Source organism: Gallinula chloropus (genome assembly GCF_964237585.1).
Source record: "Gallinula chloropus genome assembly, chromosome: 26".
NCBI classification, from domain to species: Eukaryota; Metazoa; Chordata; class Aves; order Gruiformes; family Rallidae; genus Gallinula; species Gallinula chloropus.
Window position 1 is genome coordinate 2,379,615 of NC_140111.1, and position 11,802 is coordinate 2,391,416.

General features: G+C 64.0%; 2 protein-coding genes across 3 annotated transcripts in view; one reads left to right on the forward strand and one right to left on the reverse strand.

The window, feature by feature from the left end:
- Positions 1-558: 558 nt before the first annotated feature.
- CISD3 (CDGSH iron sulfur domain 3) lies at positions 559-2,225 on the forward strand. The gene is made up of 2 exons (XM_084275691.1): positions 559-825; positions 1,243-2,225. The coding sequence occupies exons 1-2, from the start codon at positions 580-582 to the stop codon at positions 1,408-1,410; spliced, it is 414 nt and encodes a 137-aa protein (XP_084131817.1). The 5' UTR covers positions 559-579; the 3' UTR covers positions 1,411-2,225.
- A 1,443-nt stretch (positions 2,226-3,668) lies between these two features.
- The window catches only part of PCGF2 (polycomb group ring finger 2), a 9,145-nt gene continuing 1,011 nt past the window's right edge, over positions 3,669-11,802 (reverse strand). Inside the window, exons 2-10 of one of the 2 annotated variants that reach the window (XM_084275684.1) lie at positions 8,957-9,088; positions 8,584-8,680; positions 7,178-7,233; positions 6,490-6,540; positions 6,298-6,406; positions 5,729-5,777; positions 5,122-5,217; positions 4,798-4,878; positions 3,669-4,161 (exon numbers count right to left, since the gene is read on the reverse strand). In XM_084275684.1, the coding sequence (XP_084131810.1) occupies positions 3,829-4,161; positions 4,798-4,878; positions 5,122-5,217; positions 5,729-5,777; positions 6,298-6,406; positions 6,490-6,540; positions 7,178-7,233; positions 8,584-8,680; positions 8,957-9,068 (984 nt within the window). In that variant the 5' untranslated portion in view covers positions 9,069-9,088 and the 3' untranslated portion in view covers positions 3,669-3,828. Of the gene's footprint in view, positions 4,162-4,797; positions 4,879-5,121; positions 5,221-5,728; positions 5,778-6,297; positions 6,407-6,489; positions 6,541-7,177; positions 7,234-8,583; positions 8,681-8,956; positions 9,089-11,802 lie in introns of both variants that reach the window. The other variant, XM_084275683.1, reaches the window with a different exon arrangement.

An 11,802-nucleotide genomic window follows, 5' to 3' on the forward strand; every position in this document is an offset into this window, starting at 1 on the left:
CCCCCATCCTGGGCAGGGGGCACATTGGGAAGGAAGGTACAATGGCCTTGGGGTGGACATTGGGCTGGACACCCCCAGGGCGCCTGGACCAGACCGGGAAGCTGGGGTGGGGGGGAGCTGCCCGTGGGAATCCCCCACGCAGGACACGGTGGGATGGGGGGGGGGGTGTCTGTGACACCCCCCCCCCAGCCCCCCGCGCGGGGCCATCAGCAGCCAAAGCGTTTCGGCTGCCAAAAAAGAGGATTTTCCCCAGGAGAAAAGGGGGCGGGTGGGGGGAAGGAGGGGGCGGGGGGAGCCCGAATCTTTGATCCCTGAACGCTCCATTCCCAGGGAAGCATTTGGCGAGCAGAGGGACACTCATCCCCCTCCCCAAACCCCCTCCTGCGGCTCCGGCCGAACCCCCCCTGGGTGGGCGGTTTGATGGGGGCGGTGGGGGGGGGGCTGCGAGGCCCCGTGCGAGGAGGAACCTTTCTGCAGCGAGCAGCAGAACCCCCGCCGAGCCCGCCCGGCCCCGGCTCTTCCGGGAGGAGGAGGAGGAGGAGGAGCCGCTGCCGGGGAAGGTGACCCGGCGCCCGGGCGATGGGGCCGCTGAGACCGGCTGCGCTTGTGACGCTGATGAGAGCCGCGGGGAGCTGGGGGCGGCGGCGGGGCCAGGGCGGGGACCCCCCGGGGGGTTCGTACATCCCTTGGCTCTCCTCCGCCCCCCAGGTGCGGCGGCGCTCGGCCCCCGCGCAGCCCGTGATCGCCGCCAAGCAGCCGTTCCCGGTGGAGCTGAAGGCGGGGAAGAAATACGCCTGGTGCTCCTGCGGGCACAGCAAGAACCAGGTCGGGCCGGGGGGCTCTGGGTGTCCCCCCTCCCCACCCAGCCGGGATGCGCGGGGGATGCGGCCAGGGCAGGACCGGGCTCACAGGGACCCCCCCCGCCCCGGTCCAAGGGAGGGGTTTGGGGGGTAGGGAGGGGCGGGGCAGGAGGTGCCGCTGCCCCCTGGGTGCAGCACCCAAAGTCCTGGGGGATGCGCTGAGCCCGGGCGGGGGGATGGAGGGGGCGGGGAGGATGGAGGGGGCGGGGAGGATGGAGGGGGCTGGGGGGATGGAGGGGGCGGGGAGGATGAAGGGGGCGCGGTCCCCCTTGTGTTCGTGCTGGGGGTGGGCACCAGCGCAACCCCCGAGCCAGCCAGGCACCCCCAGCACCCCCAAACCCCTCCACCCCCCGCCTTTACCTCCTCCCCGTTTGCTTTGCAGCCCTTCTGCGACGGCGCCCACAAGGCAGCGGCCCCCGGGCTGTCCCCGCTGCGCTTCACCCCGGCCGAGGACGGGACGGTGCTGCTCTGCGGCTGCAAACGCACCCGCACCCCCCCGTACTGCGACGGCACCCACAACCAGGAGGCTGTGCAGGGCGCCCGGCTCTGAGGGGGCTGCATCCCGCAGGGATGGAGGGCACGGAGCCCAGAGGAGCTCAGGACCACCGGGACGTTGAGCCCACACGGGTTTGGGAGGGAGTTCCCCAGCTCCCACCCCAATTAACTGTAATTACTGAGCCCTGAGGGCTGCCCCCAGGGGCAGAAAACCAGCCTCACCCCAGCATGGGGGCAGCAGGGCGAAGGAAGGCTGGGGAAAGGGGGACTTTGAGGGGTGGGTTTGTGTTGCCAGGGCTGTGGGTGCCCGTTGGGACACGGGACGGAGGGACCCGCGGACAGGCGGACGAGGGGACGGACAGTCTGTGGCATTCATCACACGTGCAGCGCTGTGGAGTTCTACAAACGTTTAATTGAGGACGGTGTATGACCATCAGACTATATTACAGGACAGGGAGACGCCGTACAGGGTGCAGACAGACAGAGCAGTGGGGTTTGTACCGTACAGGGAAGAACAGAGAACAAAACCACCCCCCCCCCAGAGCCCCACGTGAACCCCTTGGGGCCTATTTACAAGGAGAAAAGGGGTGTCCAAGCCGAGACAAATGGAGCCCCCCCATCCTGCCCCCTCGACACGCTTCCAGCTCCTCATCCAGCCCCAGCCTGGGGTTGGGGATGGGAGAAGCCAACAGCATCCCGGGTGCCGGCGGAGCTGGGGCTGTGCGGGAGCGACGGTGCCGCCGCCCAGTCCAGGAGGGGGGTGAGGTACTTAAAAAGGAATATTCAAAATAATAAAAACTTTAAAATCACAATAACAACCAACCTTCCCCCCCCCCCGCCTGTTTCCTGACCTTGGGGTTGGGCTGTTGGTTCCATTCCCGTGCCGCGTTCCTTTGGTTCTCACCGTGCCGTCCCAGGGTCCCATCCAGGCGCTGCAGGCACTTGCTTAGGAATTCTTTGTGGGTCATCCCTTTCCCCAGCAAGGGCATTGGGGACCCTGCAAATCCCCCCACCCCCCTCCCCTTTCCCCAGTGTCTGGGCTCCCTGGGGCTCGTGTGCTTTTAATTTGTCACTGTAGAAAGTTGGTCCCTTCCCCGGAGCAGCCGGTGCCGCTCGGCTCCCACCCCAACCGCTCGCCCCTGGCTGCAGCCTCCTGGCTGAAGGCACTGTAGTCTTATTTTTTTTAGTTTTATTTTATTTTCTAAAAAAAAACCCAACCCAATGTGGGGACAGGAGGAAGAGGAGGGGGTGAGGGGGACACATACAACAACAAAAAGCATGGCATCGAAGCCATGGAGGGGAGTGGGTGACACGGGGGGTCCTGCATCCCCATTTGGAGCCACCCCCCAAGTCCCACACAGACTCGCCTGGTGGTGCCAAAACAGCCCCCAGTGGTTTAGTTGGCCCCAGCTAAATTTTCCCTGGGGGTACCCAGTGCCCTCTGCCAGCCCTGGGGAGGTGGCAGCTGCCTTGGAAAGGAGGGAGGCAAAAAACTGTGGGGTTTGTGCTCCTACCCCTGTACGGCTGGGCCAGGGCCTGATCCTGGGCCTGATCCTGGGCCTGTGCTGGGGGGTGGTTTTTAAACTGGGGGGGGGCACGTGGGGGTGGGAAACAAAGAACCTACTTACCATGTGTCTGTGAGGCTCAGAGCCTGGAACACCGTCCAGAAACCACACAGGGGAAGCAGGTAAAGGACCAGGGACGTGCCCCGGGGAGGAAAAAGGGTGCAGGGGTGGGGGGCAACGCCAGCCAGTGATGCTCAACGCTGGACTCACTGGTCCCAACTGGCCACAGGAACCACGTTACCAACCCAGGTGCCAACCCCCCCCCCCTTAAAAACCCCTAATCCAGGGCACAATGGGGCTGGGGGGCAGCGGGATGGGGGGTGTGTGTGTGTGTGTGTAGGGGGGGGGGAGGCAGTTTTTTGGCTTCTGTGCTTGGCCCTTACCTGTGCTTGGCCCTTACCTGTGCAGCTGGGCATCCCCATTCACGGCACCATCCCAGCAGGGGGATGTTGGGAGGGGGGGGATTGGGATGGGGAGGAGAGTGAAAAGCATTAAGAGAAACGGAGCACGGGAGGCGGCAGCGCCCGCAGCTCACGTATGGTCAATCACAGCATCGAACAAGCCCCCCCCTCCCCAAAGAAACAACCCCCATAAAAAACAACACCCCCCCCCCAAAAAAAAAACAAACAAAAAAAAAAACGAAAAAAAAACAACCCCCCCAAAAAAACAACCCCCAAAATTAATAAAAAAAAGGAAAATAGGAAAAAAAAAAAAAATCATTGAAAAATATCCAACCAGGTTTCTGTGTCTTATTTGCATCTTAAATTAATCTGGTCAATCAATAGAAAATAAGTATGTATAATTATCTTTCTCCCTATGTACACATAGATATTTATATATGTATATATATATATATAATATATAGAGATATAGAAAAGCCAGCCTGACAGTCCCTGCCCGGGCGGCGCTTAGGTCAAGGCGGAGGCCGCGCTGCCGTTGACAGTCGTTTTGCGGCACCGGCCGTTGGCGGGGGGCAGCGGGTGGCAGTTCGAGGTGCCGTTGAGCGCGGCGGCGGCCGGGCCGCTGCCGGTGGTGGAGCTGGGCGAGCCGTGGGACGGGGTGGCGGGGCTGGGCAGGGAGGAGGAGGTGGCGGGCAGCGTGGCGGGGCTGTGGGCCTTGTCGCTGCCGGACTCGCACTCGGAGGCGCCGCTGGTGTTGGTGCCCTCGGAGGGGGTGGGTTGGGAGAGTTTGAGGCGTTTGCAGGCGGGTTGGACGCGGTATTTCAGTGGTAAGGGGCCCGTCTGTGCGTGGGGAAGGGGAGAGACACACACACACGGTGTGCACCGCGTCACCGATGGATGGACGGACGGGTGACACCCAACAACCCACACCCCAGAGTGACAAAGGACAAGCAGCCCCCACACTGCCCCCCACACCCTCCTAAAAACCACACCCAGAGCAAACAATCCCCCTCCACACCCCCACGAAGGGGGTGTTTGGGGCAGGGGGGTAACCGCTTGAAGGGCCCAGTTCTCAACCACCCTGAGTTTTTAAGCTTTGCAAGTCAGTTTTTCTCAAGTCTTAAATTTTTCAGTTCCCAAGTTCAGGCTTCAAACTTTCTTTTTTTTCAGTTTTTCAGCATTTTTATGCCTTTTTACAGCCTTTAAATGCCTTTTTTAAAGCTTTTAAATGCTTTTTTTTAGCTTTCAAATGCCTTTATAAAAGTTTTAAATGCCTTTTTAAAAACTTTTTACTGTAGTTTTTAAAAAGCTTTTAAATACCTTTTTTTTTAGCTTTTAAATGCCTTTTTTAAAAGCTTTTAAATGCCTTTTTTAAAAGCTTTTCTTTTTTTCCTGCCCTGCCCCTAAACTGCTGCTTTCCCAGCCTCTCTAGAGAAGCCCCATTTTGGGGGGGGGGGGGGGGGCATCTCCACTTACCCTCCTCCAGGGATAGATGTAGGCGATGTCCATCAGGGTGTAATACTCCTTCAGGGGTTCGTCTTCATAGAGGACTTCCACCTGCATGGGGGACAGTGTCACCCCCCACCCCAGCACCCCCACCTACCCCCCCAGAGCTCATGGGGTGTGGGGGGGGCATTGCTGTCCCCCCCCCAGTGCCTCTCCCAGAGCTGGGTGCTGCTGGAGCTGGAGGGATGGATCCTGCCCCAGCGCCCACCCGCTGGGGGGTGGTCAAAAAGGCATCACCCCCCACCCCCCCAAGCCCACGAGAGGGGCACGAGCGCAGCCCAGGCCCCAGCTCACCTTGTACTTGCTGGGAACGTCCATCTTGTTGCGCAGGAACTTGGCCAGGTGCATGACGGTCATGGCGGCCGGGCAGCGCAGGAACCGCAGCCCGTTCTTCTGGGGCGAGCGGGAGCGGCCCGGGGGGAGAGGTGATGCTGAGAGACCCCCCTGCCATGGGTGGGCAGCTCCCACCTCCTTCAGCGGGTGGTTTGGGGGAGCCCCACTGTGTCCCCCATGCAGCTCCCACCTCCTTCAGCGGGTGGTTTGGGGGTGCCCCACTGTGTCCCCCATGCAGCTCCCATCTCCTTCAATGGGTGGTTTGGGGGTGCCCCACTGTGTGCCCCCCATGCAGCTCCCATCTCCTTTAATGGATGGTTTGGGGGTGCCCCGCTGTGTGTCCCCCATGCAGCTCCCACCTCCTTCAGTGGGTGGTTTGGGGGTGCCCCACTATGACCCCTATGCAGCTCCCATCTCCTCCAGTGGGTGGTTTGGGGGTGCCCCACTGTGTGTCCCCCCATGCAGCTCCCATCTCCTCCAGTGGGTGCTTTGGGGGTGCCCCACTGTGTCTCCCCCCCACACCCCTCCAGACACGGAGCTCTCCGTGCCGTGGTCCCAGCGCACTCACCTTCTCCTTCTCCAGGTCCCCGTTCTCCACAGGCCCTTTCTTCTCCTCTCTGAGGGCAGGAGAACAAACCCAGGACAAAGTTTACGGGGGAATAAAAAGGTGGAGAGAAACACTGAGCCACCACTGGGGGCTGGTCCAGGGAGGGGCTGCAAGGGGAACATCCAGCCACCTTCAGCTTCATCCCCCCACCCCTCCCCAACCATGTATGTGCCCAAACTGCTGCACTTCCAACCCAGAGAGCTGCATCCATCCAGTGCCCAGGCTGCTGCCTTCCCCTCCTCCCTGCATCTCTCTGCTGCTCCAGATGCTGGTGACATCCTCAGAGGCCACCGCTGGCACTGGGGACACGGCAGCCCTTGGACTCTGCTGCCTGGGACGGTGCCCTCCCCTCCCTGCCGTGCCCGCTGAGCACCCATGGGAGGATGCAGGGTTTGGGGACTGAGGTTCTGGGTGCTCCTCTGCCCGCCCTGGAAGAGCCCTGAGCAGGGGCTGTGCCTGCTGCCAGCACCTCCCAGCCCAGCCCTGCCCCTGGAGCGGGGTGAGAGGCTCAGGAGCAGCTGAAACGGTACCTGGAGCCCTCGTAAAACTCTATGGACAGGCTGACGATCTCATCGTCCGTCAGGTTCCCCTTGTCCTGCTCAGAGACTTCCCCACGGTCTTCGTTGGACCCGTTGGGAACTGCAGGAGCAGAGGGGAGAGGCTGAGAGTTCAGGGGGGGGGTCACAAGCAGGGTGAGGGGGGGTCCCTGGGCTGACACTCACCCTCTGCCATGGGGTAGGCGGCGTAGAAGTCGCGTCGCCTCTTCATCTCGTCTGGGGGAGAAAGGAGGGAGGTGAAGGGGGGGGGAACATCACACTGAGGGGGAGATGGGTGCAAGGGGGGAGTAAGGGGAGCCCCTGATTGCTCCTGGTGCAGAGGGACAGAGGCTTTAGCAGAGAAACCCTGGGAGTGGCTGCAAACCTGCTGCTGTGGGGATGGATGCCTTCACGGGGGCTCTGCTGGCCTCAGACCCCCCACACCCTCAGACCCCCCACCCCACAGATCCCCACACACATTTATCCCCTGAGGACAGGCAGGCACTTGGGAGAGCAAATCCACAGCTCCTGCTCCCAGCTTTGCTTCCCAAGGTCCCCCCCCAGCTCCAGAGGGTGGGATGGGCAACATCCAGACCCATCCCTCCTGGGATGGGCAATATCCAGACCCAACCCTGCATGGGGTGGGCAACATCCAGACCCATCCCTCCTGGGATAGGCAATATCCAGACCCATCCCTCCTGGGATGGGCAACATCCAGACCCATCCCTGCACATTCACAGCACACATTTTCCCCCTGTCCCCGATCCAGGGGTGCAGGGGCACACATGGGCACCCCAAAATCCTGGGCACCAGTTTCACTGGTGGGTGGGAGTGAGGTACCAGCAGCCCCAAACCCACCCACCCATGGCTGTACCTTTGAAGAGCCCTGGGACCAGCTTGTACACGATGTCTTGGAGGGTTTTGTCCGACCTGTGGGATCAAAGAAACAGGAAAAGAGGAAGAAATCAGCTGGATGGGAGCAGGTGGCTTCTCCAGGCTGCCCCAAGCTGCTCCCACCCCGTCTCCTTCCTGGGGAAGCCCCAGTGTGAAGCCCCCACATCCCCATCCCATGGCAACACCACAGCCCTGGGCTGTTGGAGAGGGGTCAGAGGAGCCCAGGATCCCATCGCCCTTTCCAGCTGCCAGAGCCACTGCCGGCTCCTGTTCAGTTCCTCACCCCCCATGACCCCCAGGTCCTTCTCCTCAGGGCTGCTCCCCAGCAGCTCTTCCCCCAGCCTGTATCCACGGCTGGGATTCCTCCAGCCCTGACCCTTCCCAGTGCTGAACACACCCAGAGAACGTGCTTGGTAACTCACAGCAACCTGATGGAAAAGCAGCCTCAGCCTCTTGATTGGCAGCTTAATTACCCAGCCAGTGGCTGGCTTGGGGCCCTGCCAGATGCTGAGGCACCTCTGCCCGCGTGTCACCCCACGTCTCACCCACCACAGGGACCGGAGGGGACACCAGGGCACCGTGGCACCGCCACAGCCGGGGCTCGGGGCTGCTGGCACAGCTCTGCCAGCGCGGGTGGCTGCGCGTCCCGGCTGCACTCACAGGCACAGGGGTGTTTTGGGCAGGGAGACGGGGTGTAAGTATTCCATAGGGAACCAGGGGGGGTGGAGAGAGAGGGGAAAAACCAGGTGGGAAAAGTGTTCCTAGAGAAACGGGTTCAGAGGGAAGAGGCTGGAAAAGAGGAGGGGAATGAAGCAGCGGAGTGATGTATTGCAGCCTCTGGTGGTTTCTATGCCAACCACCTGCAGAGCCGATTCCACAGCTGAGGGGATGTGTCTGGCTTTCCCAGCCAGGGGCAGAGCTGGGGCAGAGCTGCTGCCACCTTCACCTGGGTCTGTGTGAGCACACGGAGGCTTCCCCAGGGACAGGGCGCTGCCCCGGGGCACGGCAGGGTCCTGCACCCCGAGGGAGGGAGGGAGGGAGGGATGGATGGATGGATGGATGGATGGATGGATGGATGGATGGATGGATGGATGGATGGATGGATGGATGGATGGAGGGATGGATGGAGGGAGGGATGGATGGATGGATGGATGGATGGATGGATGGAGGGATGGAGGGAGGGAGGGAGGGAGGGAGGGAGGGAGGGATGGATGGATGGATGGATGGATGGATGGAGGAATGGATGGAGGGAGGGATGGATGGGCCGATGGATGGATGGATAAATGTCCATGGTCTGGGATGTGCAGGGACCAGGGTGGGGCAGCCAGAGGGGCCGGGGCTCGGTGCCAGGCAGGAGCAGGGTGTGCAGGGACCCCCAGAGCTCACCTGATGCTGAGGAGGGGTCTGGTTTTGTGCACCTGCACGTCGCACATGGGGCAGTACTTGTTGGTCTCCAGGTAGCGAACGATGCAGGTTTTGCAGACTGGGGGGAGAGACTCAGTGTGAGCAGACAGACAGACGGACAGACGAGGGGCCAGAGCCCCTGAGCAGCCTGGCAAAGCACCTCTCAGCCCTGCTCAGGGCCAGGACCCCCCCCCCTTGCTCACCCACCCGGGTCCAGCCCCATCCACACCCCCCCAGCTCCGTGCGGCCGCGCTGCCCGACGCAGGAGGGTCCCGGTGCTGCAGGGACCCCCTCCCCAGGGCTGGGGGGACCCCTGGGGGGCACAGGGCTGTGGGAGGGGGCCCAGGACACTCACAGGAGTGCAGACACTCCACGATGGTGGTGGCGTCTATGAAGTAGCCGCCGCACAGGGCGCACATCAGGTGGGGGTTGAGCTCGGTGATCTTTATCCTGGTGGTCCTGTGCATCTTGGAGCAGCGGGTCCTCCCTGCGGGGACACCCCCCCCCTCAGCAGCCACCCCCTGCAAGGAGGGGGGGACACCTGTGGGACCCACCTCACCCTTTGACACCCAGATCTGAGGCGTGGTGGGGGTGCTCCCTTTGATGTGCTGTGCTTGGGGCACTGGGGCACCCAGGCAGTGTCCCCCCCAGCACGGGCAGTGTCCCCCCACATCATGGGCAGTGTCCCCCCAGCATGGGCAGTGTCCCCAGCATGGGCAGTGTCCCCATCACGGGCAGTGTCCCCCCATCATGGGCAATGTCCCCCCCATCATGAGCACTGTCCCCATCACAGGCAGTGTCCCCAGCATGGGCAGTGTCCCCATCATGGGCAGTGTCCCCCCCCAGCACGGCCAGTGTCCCCCCCAGCACGGGGCACAGCCATGGGGGGGGTCGCTGCTCGCCCCCTCCGGCACTTCCAGGTCTCCAATGGGAACCAGCGGCGCTGGAGCCCGAAATCGCTGCAGTTTTACTGTTGCCATGACAACCTCGATACTTGGCGAGGAGCCAGGATATTATCACAACCATCCGAGGCCGGGGGGGACACGGGGGGGGGGGGGAAGAAGAAACCCCGGGTTTGTGTCACTGGGTGTGATGGCAGCGTGAGGGTGTGTGACAGCAACACCCGTACACACCCACACCCCACGCAGGGAGACACACACACACACACACACAGACACCACCCCCCGTGGTACACACGGACACCCACACCCCTGGGGTACAGGGGTGAGGCGTGGAGGGGTGTCACCGGGCAGACACCGGGCAGACACCCGACAACCGGACAACAGCCGAGACAACCACCGAAGGCGCAACACCGCACACGTGTGTGGGTGTAGGTGTAGGTGTAGGTGTAGGTGTAGGTGTAGGTGTAGGTGTAGGTGTAGGTGTGGTGGGTGTTGTACAACAGCCGGTGGGTGCCAGGCGCCCGCCCTGGGGAAGCCGCCCCGCGTCCCGCCCCCTCCCTGCCCTGCGCTCCGGTCTGGGGCTCATTCAGCTGCTGTGGAGACCTTGGGGATGGGGACACCATGGGGACAGAGACACCATGGGGACGGGGACACCATGGGGACAGGGATGGGGACACCATGGGGATGGGGACACCATGGGGACGGGGATGGGGACACCATGGGGACGGGGACACCATGGGGATAGGGATGGGGACACCATGGGGATGGGGACACCATGGGGATAGGGATGGGGACACCATGGGGATGGGGACACCATGGGGACGGGGATGGGGACACCATGGGGATGGGGACACCATGGGGATAGGGATGGGGACACCATGGGGATGGGGATGCTGTGGGGACGGGGACACCATGGGGATGGGGACACCATGGGGACGGGGATGGGGACACCATGGGGATGGGGATGCTGTGGGGATGGAGACACCATGGGGACGGGGATGGGGACACCATGGGGACAGGGATGCTGCAGGGATGGGGACACCAAAGGGACCTCGAGGACACCCCTGTGCTGGAGGGGTCCCACCAAGCCCCCCCAGGGTCTCCTTGCAGAGGGGGCCGGGGTACACCAGGGGGTTGGGAAGTCCCATCCCCCCCGCCCCAGCCTCGGCTCCCACTCCCACCCTGGGCACCCCCCAGCCAGACCCCCGGGTGCCCCACACCGTGCTGTCCCTGGGGGGGGGGGGGGGCACTGCCCGGCTCCCCCCAGCCAGGAGAATACCCGGGGTGGGGAGGGGTCGCGGTTCAACCCCCGCAGCTCCACCGGGCCCCGGGCCCCCCGGCCGCATCCTGGGTGGGTTTGGGTGCCGGCATGGCGGCCCCGGGGCTGGGCGGGAGGGGGGAGCCCGAGACACCGGCGCAAACCGGTTCTAATAAACCGGGTGATAACAACCGCGATTTCCTGCCGCGGGGGCGAACAAAGCCCCGGACATCGCCCCCCCGGACCCCCCACCCCGCCCCGGGCACCGGAACCGGCCGCGGCACCGGCGCCCTCGGGGCCGCCCCGTCCCACCGGCGCCGTCCGCTGCCCCGGGACGGGTCCCGCCGCCTGCAGCCGGTTGCTCCGCACCCCCCCCCGCACCCCAGCCCGGACTTTCGGGGTCTTTTGTCTCCCTGGGCGGTGGCTCAGCGTGTCCCCCCCTCCTTAAACCCCCCCCCCCCCCGGACCGGGCACGGGTGGGGAAGGACGTTTCAAAGTCACCGGTAACTTGGACCCGACCGGCTGCCCCATCCCCGGCGGGACCCACCGGCGGCGGCCAACCGGGGCAATAAACCGGGACGGGTCCCTCCGGTGTTGCCCCCCCACCCCCCATCCCCTCGCAGCCCCCCACGTACCGCGAACCCGCCGCCCCGACGGGACCCCCCCCCCCCGCCCCTCCCCGGGGTGCGGGACGCGGGCACCGGGCGCTGCCGGGGAGCGGAGCAGCGGGAACGGGGGGACGGGGGGGGGGGGCAGCACCGCGGGGACGGCACGGACACGCGTGTCCCCACACCCCCCGCGTACGCACAAGGACACCCGCCCCCCCTCAGCCCCCCCCTCCCCACTGTTCCCCGTCCCCGTTCCCGCGGCGGGACGTGTCCCGGTGCGTGACCCCCGCCCCGCACGGACACGCGTGACCCCCGCGCTGTGCCCCGGGGCGTGGGGGGGTGTGGGGGGTGTGTGTGTGGGATCCCCGGCTGCAGCCCCGGGGCCGCGGGCAGCTCCCGTTTCGCCGGGGATGATGAGGAGGAGGGGGGGTGG